Raw genomic sequence first — 18,841 nt, forward strand, 5'->3', positions numbered from 1 at the left:
CAAGCAGGGGTGGCGGTGTAGGGGCTTCAGCCTGGGAGTCCCAAGCCTGGCTCCCTGGGGAGTTGGGGGGTAGAGCTCAGTGAGCTCCCCCATCCCTGGGGACTCAGGGATGAAGGATGCAGATAGGCATCTTGCTAATTTAGGAAGGCGGTGGTTCCAAAAGCTCACCCAGGGGTTGGATGTTGACATCCAGAAGGCCAGCCTTTGGGCATCATTCTGCAAATCAGATAAGTGAATTAATTACTTAATGAATACAAATGAACTGTTAAGAAGATATGATAACCCCCAGGTGTACGCTCCTCTCCTGGAACTCGCAGCAAAGGTTATCTCTCAGTTGTGCCTAATGTCAGTGAGTTTACGTGAGCTGTCCCCGGGCCCTGTTCCCCTTTGCCGGCTATTTCCCGTGAAACTGGAGCTCGTTAAGGAGGCTAAGTGTGGGTGTTCCGGGGGCTCTGGAACAGAGGTGGGGTCAGCCCCTGGGGGTGGTCTGTCTGAGCAGGACACAGGTGGGCAGGCCGCAGGTCTGGGCTGGGGGAAGGGAAAAAGAGAGAAGAAGAAGGGGAGGGGCAAGAGAGAAAAGAGGACACTTGTGTCTGGTCTGGCCAAGGAAGAGCTGCCCTCCAGGCCCCTGGGGCCACCCCTGGACCTCGCCTCACAGTCTGGTAGCACATGTGCCTTCAACAGCCTGGGGAGAGAGGGGAGTAAGCGGGCTGAGGGTATCCTTTTGTATTTGAGGACTGTTCTCATGCATGTAAAGGAGGCTGTGAAGTGTCAACCCCGGTCGGCTGCATATTGGAAATGACCCATTTGGCCTGGAAACACGAGGGGCCGGCGTGTCTTGGCCGGGTGCTGGTCCAGGGCAGCAAAAGAGGCAAGTGAGGCCCAGGCAGCTCTTAGATGCCTTTGCTGCAGCTCGAGCCCACTGGGATTGATGCTGGTCTGAGGTAGCCAAGAGCAGAGAAGGGACGGGGAGGGGTGGGGCTGGTGCGGGCACACGGGCAGCAGTCTGCACGGCAACGTGGAGCATCCTATATCCCCCTGGGCCGCGTACTGTCCAGACCGGGAGGGGCCGGGTGGGGCAGACGACTGGACTCCCGCGGCCCAGCCCCACTCCCCGCTGAACCCACTGACTCCTCATTAGGGCCCAGGAGTGTTTCATCTTCAAAGATGATCGGGCTACTCACCAGCCAAAAAGAGCAGCGGCGTCATCTGCCCTGTTTTACAGGGAGTGGTGGTCTGGGCTGGCCGAGCCTTTTATCCCTAGAGCTCGCAGTCTTTGCCTTTTTTCTGCTTGGAGTGCAGCGGGGAAATTAAGGCCGGAATGAGGTTGGCCTGAGGCGACCCAGCCTGGAGGAAATGGGGACAGGCCTTTCCCAGCGTTTGGGGCAGCCCTGCTGGACCCTATCCCTTGGGGCAGCCCTGCTGGGCCCCGCCCCCAGGCCCCTCACTCCTGTCTGGGAGATTTCCTGCCAAGACTGCTGGGTCGCAGCCCTCCTCCAGCTCTGCAGATAAACACTTCTGCCAGCCTCCGCTCCCTCCCCACCCCTCCTCCTGTCTCTGCCTGGGGCCTTGGCCCAGGCTCCTCCTTCTCCCGGGAAGCTCCCAGCCTTCTTCCCACCCTGGTCCTGCCTTCCCCGGAGGCTGGGTGCTCTGTGCCCAGGGTGTGACTCTCTCTCCTCACTGATCCCATGGCTTTGCAGTTGTCCATCGACTTGTCTGTCTCCCCAGCTAGACTGTGGGCACAGCTGGTGTCTCAGCATCGCGTGCTGTGTTGGGCGCTAGATGGTTGAATGAGGGCACAAATGAATGAATGCAATTGTAATTCTCCCGCTCTGAACTCTCTCCTTCCACCCCATTCTGGCCCTCCCACCCCTCTGCTGGAAAGCGCCCTCCCTCTGGATGCCCTCAGACCAGCCTCTGTGTATAGGCCCCCTTGTCTCTTAATGTCCTTGTTTCATTAAGGCTACAAGAGTTGATGGCCTGGGCTTCTCCTGTTGGAGGCCCTTGACTTCAGAAGTGTCACCTGCTTATGAGTGAACCAATCACAGCCATTGTTTGTAATTTTAAGCTAGTGAGATTCCTGCCTGAGAAAGCTAACCACCAAGTTCAACAAAAGAAGCAACTTGCTCCTTCTGCAACACTGCAGGGAGTGGGTGTGGGATGGGAGGTGGGAGGGGGCTGGGGGGTGCGAATTCTGTCCTAGCTCAGAGTCACAAAGTGTCCTAGCAAATCAGGGCAGAGCTTGTGTGGAAAACAGGAATCTTGCTTCTGAATGGGATGATTAGAGTACTTTGAGCATTTTAAAGTGCTTTTGGATAAAGAAGTTGCTCAGCCCCTGGGTGATTTTTGGCAGCCCTGTGCTTGCCTGGTTTGAGAGGGGTTCTCCCAGAGGAGAAGGAGCATTGAGGTCAGAGTGATGCCTGGGGGTCTGGGGCTGCCCTGTGAGGGGCTGCTGTTTGAGAGAGGTGGGAGAGTTTGTCTTAATGCAGGCGTGTACTCTGAGAGCTGGCCTCCAGGTGCTTCCCTCTGGCCCATGGGTACCAATTCTGCAAGAGGCCAGCTCCTTCCCAGGCCTCCGTGTGTGTGTGAGGCTGTCCTTTTGGCCTCTGTGCAAACATCGTGTAACTGGACTCTGTTTTCCACTGTCTCCTCAAAGCGACGAGCTCAGCCGTACAGCCCAGAACCAGGGGTGTCCTGGGGGCTTTCTGTTTTCTTTTAGCTGACTTGCCTAAACCATATTTGCCCAGACTTAACTCATTTTTATCGAGATGACTGACGCTGTGGTCTTGTTAAACCTCCGCCGTGTGTGACGTTCCTGTTGACCACCCTTCCCTGCCCTTCCTGACTTCTCCCTGGCCTTCTGCCACATGGATGCTACAGTGAAGGAACTTTTGGTTCTGTATTTCCCCTAGGGATTTGGAAGGTCTGTAGAACCAGGATCTTTATGGTAGGGTGGAACTTTTCCCCCAGTTTGGTTAAATTTGGGAACTTTGAGGAAGTTAACCATCTCTCATTGTGTGGAAAGAAAACTTAAGGTCACGGAGGGGGACGCCCCAGCACTGGGGCTGCCCTGAGGCACCAGCCTGTTCTGTCTCCTCCTCTGCCTCTTGGGCACACCCTCCTCATAGCCCGACAGTGTCCTCACAGGACAGACGGCCAGGGACCCACTGAGGGTCCTGCATCTGTGATGGGCCCTGTCCCCCCAGGGCCCAGCCGCAAGAAGCCACCCCACCCAGACTGAGCCTGGCAGCTGCAAGGGGCTCCCATCAGCTTCCTCACCATGCACACGCCTCGCCACGCACATGGCCTGTGCTCCCGTCTCTGTGCTCGTGAGGCTTGTTTATAGGAGAAGTGCATGTGTGAACAGGGAAGGGGCGGGGTGTGCTCTGGGCTTGGCTGATGCTCCGGGTAAACCCCGCCCGGCCTCACAGATTCCTTTGAACTCACGCCTGGCGTCTCTGCACATCTTCTGCAGAGGGCACGGGACTGCCGCGCATGTGTGTGTGCACGTGTCTTGTGCGTGCGTGTGTGTGTGTGTGTGTGTGTGTGTGTTGTGTGCATCTCCTGTATATCTTTATGATGTCCCCAAGTGTTAACAGAGTTGACAAACAAGTTTTACTGCTTTTACTCCTGCGCTGGCCTGTCCCTGTGTCGGGTGACCCTGCCAAGAGCTGCCTTACGTGACTGGGTGTGGCTGGGGAGTTTGGGGCTGCCCTCCGGCTCTCTGCACCCGCCTCTGCTCCCTGCACTCTCCCGCTGGCACTCGACACCAGCAGGGGGACGTGGACTCCCTCAGGCTTGGCTGGGGCGCAGGCTCCTGGCCCTCGTGTCACCTAGAAGGACAGATGGAGCAGGAACCCCTCCCTCTCCCTCCACTCTCTGCCTTCTCCCCTGAACTGCCTGCCCCTTGCCCTGCACCTTAGGGAGAGGCACGCCCACAGGGCTGGGGACCTTGGTCAGGCCAGGATGAGGAGGACTGGGAGAAAACAGACTGGTTTTGAAGAATGGACAATGGCTATTCAGGACTCCTGAGTTCCTCCCCTGGCTAGTCTGTGTTGGGTTCCTCCTCACTTCCTCCAAAATGAGGAACAGCTGGCATCTTTGGAAATAAACTTCAAAGAGGTGACCTCTGGGGAGGTGACCTCTGGGTAGCTGACCCTAACGGGAGATCCGTACCCCAGATACACATCACAGCCACCTGAGTGGCCGCTGAGCCCCTTCATAGTGGGTACCTCTGAGCGTCTGAAGGCACATGGGGCGGGGGGCCCAGGCCAGCTTTGACTGACTCCCAGGAATTCTGGCTTCTTTGCAGGTGTATGAGCAGGGCTTAAAGTGATGTTGTTGAGCTGGGGAGGAGAGGCTTAGATTCTGCAGGCAGCTGTTGTTGAAGCCCAGCCAGCTCGAGTCCTCGGCAGCTCTGGCCTGCTCTCTGCCCTGCCCCACCCCAGGCTCAGTCCTCCTAAGGACCCTTCAAGGGTCCCTCCCGTAGGCACCATCCTTGCCCCATGCGGGTGACTCACCTGCTTCTGCCCTAAGACCCCCCTACCTCTGTCTCTCCATCCTTCAGGTCCTTCTGGACAGCTCGTGATCGTCTTTCTCCCATTCCTTCGTAGGAATAAGCGAACCTGAGTGCCTGTCACATCATATTCAAACCCCCCCATCCAGGGCCTTTGTCAGCTGGCCCTACTTCATCCATGCGGTTTTTCTCCTGTGCATCAGACCACTCCATTTGATTCCAGGCAATGGGTGTCTTTCCCAGAAACCCTCCGTTCTCAGGCCCATGTCTTTGCTCCTGCTGGTCCTCCTTCCTGGCGATGCCTGGCCTGTCTCTCCTGTCCTTGGATTCCGGTGGTCATTACAGTCTGTTCACGCAGCCAGTGGCTTGTCCACACATTGCTTCACACACCTGAACAGAGTCGCCTTTGAGGGTTGGGTCCAGGGCCTATCTCAACCACATGCTTCCATTAAAATGCCTGCCCTGGGCTTCCCTGGTGGCGCAGTGGTTGAGAATCTGCCTGCCAATGCAGGGGACACGGGTTCGAGCCCTGGTCTGGGAAGATCCCACATGCCGCGGAGCGACTAGGCCCGTGAGCCACAACTGCTGAGCCTGCGCGTCTGGAGCCTGTGCTCCGCAACAAGAGAGGCCGCCATAGTGAGAGGCCCGCGCACCGCGATGAAGAGTGGCCCCCGCTTGCCACAACTAGAGAAAGCCGTCGCTCAGAAACGAAGACCCAACACAGCCATAAATAAATAAATTAATTAATTTAAAATGCCTGCCCTGAGCAGGTACAGTCTGGTGAGGGACGCTTCTCCCCTCTCCCCTGCACCCAGCCCCACGCAGCAGCCTCGGGAGTGTGGGCGGAGGAGCAGTGCCCGCTTGCGGGATCTTAGTTTCCCTACCAGGGATCGAGCCCGGGCCCCAGCAGTAAGAGGGCCGAGTCGCAACCACTGGACCACCAGGGAGTTCAGCAGTGCCTTCTAAGAGCCCTGTCTGAGCAGCTTGGGCTCAGCTCCCACTATCACGCACCTGAGCGGGGAGCAGGAGGGGTGTGTGAGGCCCCTCACTAGCTGTCCTCAGCCTGGAGGAGCAGTTGCCAGGCAGACCATGGCCCTCTCAGCTACTCTTCTGCTCGCCACCTGTCCTGTCCCTTCTCACCCTGTCTTTGCCGGGACCCTGTAGTGACAGAAACACAAACACACGTCCCAGGAGGTCCTGGGACAGCTCATCAGGCTCAGCTGGACCAGGGCTGAGCAGTGTCGTGAAACCTCAGTGTTGCCCTCTGCATCTCTAGGCTCTGCCCTTTGGTGCGTTCCCAGGCAGCTTTCCCGCTGCTTCTGAGACACCCCGGGCTTATTTCCTTCCCTCTGCAACCCTAGCCAGGGGGAAAGAAAGAGCTTCTGTCCTGGATCCTAACAGAGTCCCAGAGTTGAGTCTCATTGGCCTGGCTTGGGTCATGTGCTCACCTCTAAGCTAATCACATAGCCAGGCATGAAGTGATTGGCCAGCCCAGGTCACACATCTTTCCCTGGAGTCCGGGCTGAAGTCCCCACCGTGCGGCACCTTGGCCTGGGTGTAGGAGACGGGAGGCTGGGACTCGACAAAGGAGGGGGCAGGATCCTGGGCACCAGGAAGCCTTAGTGTCCGTGGCATCCCTCTGGTCTTCAGCTGTGGGCAGAGGCCTTGTTCTCTAACACCCACGGGAAGTATTAGGAGGGCAGTGCTTCCCAGGCGCTGGCCATGCCAACACGCCAGGAGACAATACAGAGAGTGAGAAAGATAAGAAAGAGAAGGGAGGAAGCCATTGCTTTTGAGGAAATGGCTTTTGAGGAAGCCACCGCTCCGTGGGGCCTCTCCAGCCCCTGCCAACACCCTGGCTGGTTTCAGGGGCTCCCTCCGGCACTGGAATCCGCGTACTGATGTACACGTGCACACCCAGGCGTAGATTCTCTAACACAGGCACCGAGAATGTCGTCCTCTCTGGGCAGCAGGCAGAGCTGGGTTTCCGTTCCAGATCCCCCTGGGGTCAGGGTCTCTAGTCCCAGCTGGAGGAGCAGGAAGGGCCAGCCAATCCCCGCCTGTCAAATCCCCCCCCCGCCGCCGCCCCATGGCCAGCAGGAGGCCAGAAAGGAAGGGTGGGCTGGGTGGGAGCACTCCAGCAGGGGTTTGCCTGTAGCCCCTCGGCTCCTCCCACCCGCAGACATAGGAGGGGGGCAGATGCGCTGAGATAACCCCCTGCAGCAGGTCCACAGGAACAAAAAGCCCTCAGCCTTCCTGCTTTTGTCTCAGCTGCATCTCTTCCCCACCTGGCCCCGCTGTGCCACGGCCTCCTAGTTCCCTCCCCACCCTCACTACCAAGAGCAGGGGCCAGGGCTGCTCAAGGTCCAACTCCAAGTTCAGGATAGAGCTTAAAAAAAGAATACCTCTGTCCCTTTCAAGTGAGTTCAGGGTCTCAGGTCTCTGAACCCCCTTCCTCTGGGCAGCTAGAAGAGCAGGTGAGGGGCTCATCTTCTGAGGTACCTGTGGAGGGGGACCCATGCTGGGCCCCGAGGCCCTCTAGTAGCCTCAGCAGAGATAGCCCATCTCTCCGCCCCGCTGGGGCCTTGAGACAAACTTTCTAGGCAGTGGCCGTTCGCAGCAGCTGAGCCGGAAGTCCTGGTCCTGTCCAGATGCTGCCAGCCTGTCTCCCGTCAGCCTGTTGGCCTCATCCTGCTCCATGTCTAGGGCCCCACCCACCCCCACGCCTAAACAGGCACTTTCATTTACAGAACTGAGTGTCTGGCCTTGCAAGCCCCCGGGGTGAGTCTGGCAAGTCCTGCCTGTGTGACGTCTGTTCTCTGGCCTCTGTGCCCTGTGCTTCCACGGACCTGGGCTAGGAAGAGGTGCCATGTCACCATGTCATTTCCTAGTGATGTCGGTCATGTGTCCTTGTCATTTCCTTCTCTCTAGGACTTATGACAGATGACCTGTCCTGGTCAGTCACTTCCATACTCAGCTTTCCTGTGGGCACAGCCCTCTGCTTGCTGCTTTGGTGCTTGCCCAAGCCAAGGTCAGAGAGTGTAACCTTGGAGCAGGAGCAGCCTGGGCAAGGGGAATAAATCATGCAGTTAACTTGTGGGGCGGAAGAAGTTAGGAAGAAATAGCATCCTAGAGATGGTGGCAGGTGTCACACTCCAGGACAGGTCCAGACAGGGTTCGCCTAGAAAAACGCATCCCCTCTCATCCTGAGCTCTGGTGGACACACTAGCCAGACGAGCTTCAGTCTGTCACCAGTCTGAGGCTCTTGGCCTGGGGTCTGCAGGTAGCCCCACCTCAGGATTACTCATGACTGACTATTTTTGTGGTTATTTGCCCAGCCGGTGTGTGATGGAGTACCTAGACCATGCCCTGGGGCTCAGGCCTGCTGCCCCGAGTCTCCTCCCCAGGGGGGAGCCTCAGCCTCTCCCTGTCCTGCCTCTAGCAGGCCCTTGGGCCCTGGCTGTGCAATGCAGAAGGGCCTTGATCTCTCTCCAGGGTTAAATCCCCTTTAGGGAATACGCGCGCACGCACACACACACACACACACACACACATGCACAGCTTGTTCAGCTTAAGGGAGCCCGTATAGACGTTTGCATCAGGCCTAACACTTAGTGGAGATGGTCATGCAGTCAGGGGACTTCTCCAGGCTCAGCTTCCACATCTACTGAAAGGGAAGGTCAGCAGGACCTCTGTGGGAACCCTCTGGGTCAGGGCACTGTGCAGTAGTGCTATAGGGTTCAATTTGGTAAAAGGAGAAAGAAAGGAAGGAAGGAAGGAAAGAAGGAAGGAAGGAAAAGAATTCATCAGGGTCCAGCTCTAGCCTTGGGTTTGAAATGGCCCAAGGCAGACCAGCACGGCTTCACTCTTTCCCAGACTTCATCGGTTCTAGAACTGACCTTCAGCGTGTGTGTTTGCAGCGAAGTGTCTCTGAGGGAACAGAACCCCTGAGCAGACCCACACGTGGCAATGACAGGACCTATGGCAGAATTCTCCTGCTGGACCTCCAGGCCTTCCAAACGGGGCTGAGAGCAGCCCAGCCAGGCTGTGGCTGAACGCAGGTCCCCCAGGACAGCCCCCCCCACAACCCCAGAGCCTGTGAGCCTGGAGAGGTGAGACCAAGGGAGGCTGCTCTGGGGTCCTGGCATCCCGGGCAAGGAACCGGCCAGCAGTTGGCCTTGAGGGCCAGCTTGCTGCGCGGGAGCCGGCGACATCTGCAGTGTGAGCCCCTGGGCCCCCACAGCCTGGCTGGAAGGCTGTGTCCTTTGAGTCAGTGTGTCCTCCCCAGCAGGTGTTCCTGGGTCAGCCTTAGTTCTCCCCCCACCCACCCCCCATGCCCCACGGCAGCTGCCCCAGAGCCTGGCTGGACCTGCTCCCCCAGGACCCTCCAGCCAAGAGCAAGATCTGCCATCCCCCGCCTCCCTTGCACCCCCCCTGCCCCCCACCGGGCTGGCAGCCTCCAGGGAGAGGGCTGGGTTCGAAGGGTTGCCTCGGGTGAGCCTGCACTCTTGGTCGGACCTGAGGTGGGAGAAACTATTATGTTCTGGCCAGAGCGAGTGGCTTCCTGGGAGATCCTCTCCCTCCCCCTCTCTGCCCTTTCTTAGCGTAAATAACCCACAGCCAGCTCCCTTGGCATTAGCTAGAGGGGAATTTTTCTAAAGGATGAAGTTCCTGGGAACCGTCCACCCTTTTTCCCTTTCGTCTCATGACGAAAGCTCTGCACACCAAGACTTGACTGGTGGTTCCCGGGTCAGAACTAGCTGGAGCAGAAAAGGAGACACTGGCCTTCCCCTCCCCTGGCCCCTTCGCGGGTGACAAGCCCAGTGGGCTGTCTCTTATCTCTCTGCCTTGTCATCCTTCCCCAGGGAGAGGACGGGGCCCCGCCTCCAGGCTCTAGAGCCAGGAGGGAGGCATCCTGCACAGAACTTCTCAGAAAAGTCTGCCTGCCAGACTCCAGGGAGAGACCCGGAAGGTGGAGCTGCAGGCCCTGCTGGCAGCAGTGGGAGGGGACCGTCCTTTCCTGTCGGCATTGGGTTCGGGCACGTCCCATGCCTCAGACTCTGCCTCTCCCCAAGTCGTTGACTGAGGTTTCCTGGCCCCATTTCCCTTGGGGGCTTCCCAGCCTCCACTCATGCCCCAGTCGGGAGGTGCTGGGTGACCTGAGCTGGGGAGGACCCGTTCTACAGACAAGATGCCCAAGCTTGGATGGATATAGCCCCCACTCAAGGTGTGCCCCTGCACTGCTCATTAACCCTGAAGCCACCCGGCACCCTCCCCTACACACATACATACCCCCGCCCGCCCGTAGGGACTTGGAAGGGGCCTCAGACAGGAGGAAGGGCCACCTTGCACTGGCCCCGCCGATGCCTGGCCTCTGCCCAGCCTCCCTTTCCAGTATCTTGAAAGAGAAGACAGAGCCCCACGTTTCTGTGGTGCCAGCAGGACAGGAATGGGCTTGCTGAGTTCAGGAACTGGTCACAGCACAACTGGAGCAGGAAACGCAGCTATCACACCTGGCTGTTGACTGAGCGTCCTACCCTGTCTCCCGCCCGCCCCTGCCGGGCTCCTGGGCCAGCCCCTGCCCTCCCCACCGGAGGAAGTTTCCAGAGGAAGGAGACCCAGGTTCAGCCTCCCCCAGCCTGCTGGAGCCCCAGTTTCTGCTCATGTTCTGCTTCTCTGACCTTCACAGAAACAGGGCCTGGGAGAGGAGGGTTGAGGTGCAGGAGAAGCCTGGCGTGTCCCCGGCACCACGGTCTGTCCCTTTGTCTGGACAAGAGCCGAAGGACCCTCTCTCACCTCTCCTCATCCTCTCCTCAGGGCAGAGACGGCGGGGAGGAATGGTCTGGGCGACTCTGCTGATAACGAAGCCCTTTTCCCCAAAGCGGGGAGAATGCTCCCAGCCCTCCTTCCAGGTAGTGGGCACGGTTCCCCCGTACCCGCACCCGCCCTTTGGACGATCGGCTTATACAATGTGGTTAACAGGGCTCTTCTTCAGAACTACCTCTTCCTTCTTGCTATTCTCCCCCCCCCAAAAAAAAACCCGTATTCAGAATAGTTTTCCTGGGATTTTCCCTCCAGATTCAGTTATGGGAATCGGCATTAAGAATGAAGTTGTGAAACCCGTACACACATAGCCGCTCTTTTCTCTCAGTAAACCCCACTGCACAGGCTTTCCTCCAGGGCGCTCCTCAGATCCCAGGCCCACCCTCACCACGCCTCCCTCCCAGGAAGACACATTCTGCAGGGGAGGGGGGATCAGGGGGCTGGGGGCCTGGCCAGGGCCTCCACCTGAGCCCGCGGCCCAGCGCCTCCGCGCCCCCTTCGGTTGGGGGAATGTTTACAGGTGAAAGGTCCTTCTCTCCCCTCTGCCACAGCCCTCCCGGGCTTTCACACCCACCCCGCAGACAGGCCCCCCTCCCGGCCGCCACCCAACGGCTCCATCGCCCTTGGATATTTTCTTTGGCTTCTGCCACCTCTCACCATCAGCTTGCTCAATGCCCCTCTCTCAAAGAGGGTGCTTCCCAAGGTCACGTCCCTCTCCCCTGCCCGACACCTACCCCAGACCCACCTGGGCTCAGTCGTTTATCATTGGCATTGTCTTGTTTAAAATTAATTAAACCTTTTTTCATTATATTCTGATTATATGAGTAAAGTACACACATTGTAAAGAAATAATCTTAAAGACAAAAAAAAAATGATGAAAGAGGAAGTGTAATCCTTCTGAGAGCTGCGTTTTCACTTCGGTGGATTCCATCCCAACGGGTTCTATCCCCTGCTTCCCCCAAGTGCCCCCAGTCTGTCCTCCACAGCCCAGGCTCCCTGCTCCAGAGCAGCGTTGAGTGGCCTCCACTGCCCACTGTCTGGTCCCTCTGCTGCCAGCCCAGTCCCCAGGGCGCCCCTCTTCCCCCGCTGCAGCCCAGCTCGTGCCCCAGCGGCGGTCAGTCCCCCAGCGAGTCCTGCCTCTGTTTCTTGCCATCAGCCTGGGATCTGTCTGGTGGTGTAATCTTGGCTGTGCCCCACCCACACAGGGCCACCTTCACCTCAAATCCTACGGCTCCTTTGAGACCTGGTTTAGTCACTTCCTCCCTGAAGCCCTCTCAGCTGCACACCACCACCGCTCCCCGCCTCCCCAGAAAAGCCAGAAGGACCCTTTGTCCTCCTGGTCCACGGGAAAGCTGAGATTCGGTGTTCAGTGTCAGTAACCAAATGATTGCCTTCCTGAAGCATCTTTTCCCCTCTGACGTCTGAGTGTGTGTGGCTGTGTCTTAGTTAAGGTACAGTGTCTAGCACACAGGCTTGAGCCTGCCTTAGGGGGTTGGGACGGCGGGAAAGAGCCGTTTGCCACGACTGCAGAGTTCAGGAGTTCCGAAAGCAGTGAGCCTCCCGAGGGCAAGGCCAGGCTGGGGAAGGGGAACCCAGTGGGTGGACCCTGCTCACAGAGGCTGGATCTTCCCCAGCCTGGGGCAGTGCCGCCTGGAGGCACACCCAGTGAACCCCCTGCTTTTCCCCACTGCCAGGTGCCGTGCCGCCCAACCCAGCCAGCCTGTGGGATCAGCCACCTGCGGGCCTCAGCTGCTGTGCTGAAGAACAGGCTGGCTCCTGGGCAGGGCAGGTGCCGCTGGAGGAGGGGGGCCGGTGGCCTGTGGCCTCAGGATTTTGCACGTGGTGTTTGAGCTGGAGAAGACTACACTCCAGAGTGTCTGATGCCCTCAAAAACGGTTCTAGCTTCTGCCCTAAGGAGGCTGCTGGGTCTGTGCAAAGAGGCTGTGACCGTTTCTGGGGCACCACCAGGTGCTCTAAAGGGGGAGGATGATAAGGGCAGGGGAAGTGGGGGGACAGGGGAGCCTTGGCTGGCTCTGAGCTCCAACCCCATTATCACCAAACTGGAGCCCTGCTGGCCATCTCTAGAGCCTGCCTCTCCCCTCCCAGCTCAGCCTCAGGGCTGGTTATCTGCCACAGGCATGATGGTGGGGTGCTTCCTGCCACCCTTCCTATCTTAGGAGGGGTCTGGAGGGGACAAAGCAGCAGGCATTTGGGGGGAGTGGGGGAGGGGTATGCCCACTGAGTGCCAGGAGCAGGCTGTCTTCACAGCAGGAGCCTCGCCTGTCTTTGGGGTGGGTGCTCCCCGTACTTCGTTTTCTCTGCACAGCAGGTGAATGTCTCATAAATGAATGGGCACCAACAGAGTCCAAGTGCACCCCGGGATCAAACTTAGCCTCTGATCACATAGAATTGGCCTTCGTCCTGTTTTCACCCCCTTGGTGTCCAGGGGGCAAGAGCGAGGGCATGAGTAGGTGGGTAAGGTGGGCAAATGCTCAACCAGACCTCCTGCCCTTTGCCCCCCTCCCCTCGCCAGCCTCCTCCGGTCAGCACGGTGGGAGTGTCTGGGCTGAGCTGCACATCTGTCTGTGCAGGGGTGTCCCCCCGGGGCTGAGCTGGGCACCCACGGGGGACCCGTGTACGCATATAGTGGACAGTGGCATCCGGTCACAGTGCGCACAGGCGTGGGTGCCTCAGGGAGCAGAGCAGAGACCTCGGGGACCACAGGCACCAGGCAGAGCTCAGAGTGGACAGGCCTCTCTCGCCCACGGGCTTTCTCCTCTGGAGCCGCAGGACGGGGCTGGGTGACAGTGTGGATTTCTGGATGGCAGGGATTTCTTCTTTTTCTGAGGGGAGGGAGCACGGTCATTCCTCAGGGGCAGAGCTCTGAGTGAGCGGGGCCCTCCCTCCTTGAAGACACCTCCCCAGACACTGTCGCAGGGAGCCCAGGGCTGGGCCGGAGCTGCAGTCAGGGAAGCCTGTCTCTCCCCAGGTCTGCTACCTGTGCCACAGCCTCCTGACGCTGGCTGGGCTGGTGGTCAGCTGCCAGGACATTACTCCAGACCAATGGGTGAGTCTCCCAAGAGGCTGGGCTGGGGCCGCTGGGGGAGGAGCCCAGCCCGCTGCCAGGAACTGAAAGGAGTGGGAGGCTGAGAAAGAAGCAGGCCTAGGGGAGCCGGCCTCGTCCTCCTCCCAGCGTCCCACCAGGCCCTCCCAAGGGATACTGACCCGTGCCCCCAGTTACCCCGCGCCTCCCCTCCCTTTCCTGCCTGACTTCTGAGCAGTCACTCAGACCCGTCCTCCTCTTTCTCCGATTTTGTGCTCCCCTCCCCGCCTGTGGCTGCCGGGCCTGTGCCCCGCCCTCCCCCCTCCCCCCACGGCCTCTGCAGGGAGAGCTGCAGCTGCTGTGCATGCAGTTGGACCGCCACATCAGCACTCACATCCGGGAGAGCCCCCAGGACATGCACCAGACCAAACTCAAGGACCTGGCTGCCCAGACCTACATCCGCTGGCAGGAGCTGCTGGCCCACTGCCAGCCCCAGGTGGTGCCCACACCAGCCCCCAGGCTTGGGAGGGGAGGGAAGTGGTCAGGCGGCTGACCGGAGCCCTCAGTGTGTCCGCCCCCTCTGCAGCTGCCGGGTCCTGGCTGGAAGATGGGGGCAGAGGGCAGTGCGGGGAGACGCGTCCTCGGTGGGCCATCGCCATTCTTACCGAGAGTCAGAGGCCCCGTGTGGGAGTGCGGTGAGGGAGGCACAGAGCAGCCGACTCCGGGGTGAAGGCAAAGAAAAACTTCACCCCGGAGAGGGAAGAGCCTGGGCCACAGGGCCAGTCTGTCGTGAGCTGTGCCAGGAAGGGGCAGCAGAGGCACCAGCTGTCCACCCTCTGCCCAGTTGTCCTGTGGGCCTGAGGCTGGCCTCCCACTCTGCTGGGGGGAACGCGCCCAGGCTGCCCTGGTCCCTCCAGTCTTTGTAGCAACAGCCCTCACGCTCCTGACTCCCTCAGACTCCCTGGGTAATAAATATTCATAGCTCATGTTTATTGAATAAAGACCCTCTTCTACGTGAATCCACGTAACCTCCATGAGGCAGGTATTGTTATGATCCCATTTTACAGATGAACAAGCTAGCCAGAGTCACTGAGAGGTTAAATAGCTTGCCCCATCATGCAGGCCGGGGCGTGCAAATATCAGAACCAGGGTGCAGAACCAGCCTGACTCGCAAGCCTGCACACTTACGCACAGTCCAGCCCCTGCTCTGGCAGCCTCCCTTCTGGCCTCTGTCCGTTCCTCCAACAAGCAGCCCTCCCACCCCCTCGCCCCCAGCCCTGGATGCAGATGAGCTGGGTCTCGTAAAAACTCTTTCTCCAACCCCCCTCCCAATGCTCCCGGGCTCCCAAGTTGCCTTTCCTCTGACTCCCCTCTGCTTGTCCTTCCCCCGTAACCTCTGACTTGGGGCTGACACATCAGCCACAGGCTGTGGCTTGGGTCTCAGATTTCACAAGTCTCTGAGAAAGCTGGAGAGCAGACCTCACCCTCAACCCCTAAGGAACTAGATCACACTGGTCTCTGGTGAGAAGCAGTGTGTTTGTCATGAAAAGAAGGAAAAGTGGTTCGTGGCCTGGCCGAGCCGGGGGGCAGGTCCCACCTTCCTCTCACACCGCCCTGGGCCTGTGAACGGGGAGTAGAGAGAACCAAGGCAGAGCTGTGGTTGAGTGGCCTGTTGACCTGCCACGTCCTCACCTGGCCTGGGAGCCCCAGGAGCCTTGTGGCTCAGCACCTGGCACGGAGGAGGCCTTAGTGGAAATTCAAGGGATGCTGGAGCGCCAGGGAGCATCACATCGGTGGGCCCTACCTGGGCCCAGACCGTCACACCCTGCTTTTCTCTTTGCCACAGACCCGGTACTTCAGCCCCTGGGAAGACATCTAATGGAGCGGGGCAGGGGTGGCCCAGTGCTCCTGGCTCTGGCAGGAAGTGAACATGGCCCAGGTAACTGGAGGCGTGAAGAATGGAGGCCAGGGGAGGACCAGCCAGCTGAAGCAAGCACCTGCCTCCCCCGCTGCCCTGAGCCCCCTCCAGGCAAGGGTCCTGCCTCTCGCTGCCTGGCTCACCTCTCAGCTCTCCTTCCCTTCCCCACCGTCTCCTCTCCCCAAGACCTTTGTCTCCAAAGCTCTGGTTTCCCTGGGCCTCCTGGGTCCTCCGGCCACCATCCTCCCCACCCTCCTTCCCCTTTCTGTGTGTCCCTAATGTGAGGGTTCTTTGTGCACGCTAAAGTCTCATTTCAGCATCATTGGTTACAAGAGTTCCTTCAGTCCCTTACTGAGGGCCCGTGCTCAGCGTCCAGTTTCCTGACTTCTCGCTTACACTTTGCAGAATTCTCACCCCAGGCAGTCATGTGCCCCGCCCCACCCCCTGCAGCTGAGGGCTGTTTGTAAACCTTCAGGGAGGGGCAGTTCTGGCTGTGGCCTGAGAGCTGTCAGACACCCAGAGAGCAGGGATGGGGAACGTTTGTTTGGACCGGTCTGGGACCACTCCCCACGCCCCGCTGCCACTGGGGAAGATCCACGGAGTGAGATGGTAGCTCAGGGCTGTAATTACACTTAATTCAGTTTATTGTTGAGCTCTGAAATCAACTCCCAGACTTAGGAGTTGGGCATGGGGAGCAGTGCCGAAAGATAGTTCCCAATACTTTTTGTTTTCCCTCTGCCTTACCCAAGATCAGTTTTGTGGGCCCTGATCCCTAAACGGGTGCTGGACATCTTTGACCTGCTCCCCTTGAGAAGTGAGTGAGCCTTCGGTACCCCCAGGAGATCTTTGGGTATCACTTTCTCTTTCTGTCCACACGTCCAACCCTGAGAATCCATTGCTAGTCCCTGACCCCTCCTGCCTCCTTTCTGGGTTGGGATGGGGTTTTGCAGGGGCCACAGGAGGTAGATAGGAAGTAGCAGAGGATGAGCCCTGCCCACTGGGCCTGTGCCCATTCCTCAGCTCAACCCTAGCATCTGCCAGTGGAACTTCACCATGGCTGGTGCTTGTGACTTTCTCTGTTTATTTGTCCCTCTCCTTTGTTCTTTCACACCACGGGGGTCAGGGTAAGGCAGGTTAAGTAGGAAACTCCCCCAAAATAAAGGACCTTCAGGCCAAGTGCCTCAATTTGCAGCCCCAAAGTGTAGCCCATCGCTTCCTGGGCCTGTTTTGGAGGCTCTCGCTAGGTGCCCAGAATGCTGGGAGCCAAGGCAGATCTATAATTCAGAGGGCACGAGCACACGGCAGAGGGCCGGGTACCATGTCTCCCTGCCTCTCTGCCTTCGCCAGGTGAGAGGTGGAAGAAGCTCTCTGCCAGGGAAGCTTGGAGGCCCAGGCGGCTTGCCTGAGAGTTCTGGTTTCTGTTCCTGGCCACATCACAGGCCCCCTCGGCCAGGGTACCACTGAGGCCCCAGCGGCATCAGGTAGGCCTGAGATCCTCCGATAACAGAGCGGGGGCTGTGCTGAGCCACCTCCCTCAGCCTCCCTCAGGGCTGCCCCTGCCCCCGACGCCGCACATCCTGACGGTTAATCCTCGGCTATCCAGTTTGCTCTGGAAACGTGGAGATCACCTTTGAAATTTCCTTTCTTCAGTTTGCTCTGGAAACCTGGAAATCACCTTTGAAATTTCCTTTCTTCAGTTTGCTCTAGAAACCTGGAAATCACCTTTGAAATTTCCTTTCTTCGTTCTCGCCGCCAAGGGCAGAGAAGGAGTAGGGAGGCCTAAGAGTCTGAAGCGGGGAGTTTCCAATTCTCGAAGCTGCCCCTACTGGGCTCTGAGAAAGGGTTCGAGCTGTCCAGTGGTGCAGGCTTCTGGAGCCCTCCTGCCCAGGCCCGGTTCTCGTGCACTGCCCCCCTCCGCCCCTGCTCCCGAGCACACTCACCCCCAGGAGAGAAATAGATGCCAAGGAGAGAGGAGGTGTTGGTGACAGCTCAGGCCCTCCAGAGGCCTCCCTGTAACCTGAGCAGAGGTGTGCACTTTGAGGTCACCCAAGGGCGTACGGTGTCCCCCGGGACGTGTAATGGGCCCTCTCTGGAACTGGCTGGGAGCTGACCAGATCTAAAACCAGTCCGGGACCAGTTAGAGAGCCAGCCTCTAGGCCAAGAATTCCACAGTGATGCTGGCAACTTCACCACATACTCTTTCCAGATCCCTAAGCCCCTGGGAAAAGGCTGAGGGATATCCTGGTGGAAGCCACTGGAAAAGCAGCATCCGGGGCTGTGATGACGGATGTTTTCCTGCTTCCTTTGGCGATGGTGGTAGGGAGGGGCTGGAAGGGAAAGGCTTCCCAGGTGGACGGCTTTGATAACTCTCCTTTAGGAGGAAGTGGAGAGAGGAAGTCCTTTTCCTATGTCCCCACTCCCCTCGGTCCCCAGGCCCTCAGAAAGGCCCCTGAAGGGTGGCTGACCCAGGCTTTTTCATTTCCCCCCTGTGGGTTGACAGCAGCTCCTGACTCCCTTGGAAGTCGGCCAGGCAGTGTTGACTACACGAACCCCACTGTGACCCCTCAGCCCCGCCCTCACCCCCCCTCAGAAAGCACCCTCAGGAGAGCTGGAGTTCACAGGAGGGGCACCATGGCACATGACCAAGGTGTGGGAGTGAGGGGGGGCCTTGCTTTCCGGAGAACACTCTCGGGTCCATCTCTAGGGGCCGGACTGAGCTGCCAGTGGGTCCTCAGAGAAACTCGGGGGGCATTTAGCACATCTGCCTTTTCTTGGCCACAAGCGGTTGAACGAATGGGGAAAGTAAGAGGGTCTGTCAAGGCCTAAGGCCTGAAAAGTGGATACCTTCCATAGAATATGATAGGCCCTGAGGAGGCTTGATATACCTATACACAAGCCTTTTTTTTTTTTTCCCGGTATTAGTAACTTTTTTTCTTCTTAATTTAAGACCCAGGAATCCTCATTTTTGACCAGTTGTGCTTTTATTTTAAAGTATGAATCATGAGCAAGTAGTCATGCAGGAAACTTTATCCCCTGCCCACCCACCCACGGAAAAGGCCAGCGCCGGAAAGGAACAGAATGCAGCAGAAAGTGAGCGAAGGTGGAAAAGGGGAGCAGGCAAGCTGCAGCCTTATCTTTGAGGAGTGCTTGGGAGGGAAGGGCTCCGGAGTCTGTTAGCAGGAACGGAGAAGCCGGCCCTGAGGTACAGAAGACGGTCACGGCCAGTGAAACCAAACCACCTGCTGAGACTTTCCACTGGGGCTGTCTTGCAGGTGGGGTTAGGAGCTCAGGTCTCAGCCTGGTAACCGTCACATCTAGAGGTGGGTGGGAGGTGAAGGCGAGGCTTGAAGGTGAGGAAAAACAGCAGGAAATGGAGTGTTTGTGGCCTAAAAGTTAATCAGGATACCCTGTGACTTAGTGGAAAGACAGGATCAGGAGTCCTTAAGGCCTGATTTAACATTCTGACCTTGCTCATTATCTATGTGAGTTTGGGCAGGATGCGTAACCTTTCTGAGACTCATTTTATCTATAGAATGGGAGA

At 58.4% G+C, this 18,841-nt stretch overlaps 1 protein-coding gene across 1 annotated transcript in view; it reads left to right on the plus strand.

Moving 5' to 3' along the window:
* FAM178B (family with sequence similarity 178 member B) overlaps window positions 1-15,643 on the plus strand; it is a 98,232-nt gene extending 82,589 nt beyond the window's left edge. The window contains 3 exon segments of the mRNA XM_059943479.1: window positions 13,329-13,406; window positions 13,726-13,878; window positions 15,229-15,643. Coding sequence (XP_059799462.1) covers window positions 13,329-13,406; window positions 13,726-13,878; window positions 15,229-15,261 — 264 coding nt within the window. The 3' untranslated portion in view covers window positions 15,262-15,643.
* The last annotated feature ends 3,198 nt before the right edge of the window (window positions 15,644-18,841 follow it).

This window comes from Balaenoptera ricei, chromosome 13 (genome assembly GCF_028023285.1).
Source record: "Balaenoptera ricei isolate mBalRic1 chromosome 13, mBalRic1.hap2, whole genome shotgun sequence".
Classification (NCBI taxonomy): Eukaryota; Metazoa; Chordata; class Mammalia; order Artiodactyla; family Balaenopteridae; genus Balaenoptera; species Balaenoptera ricei.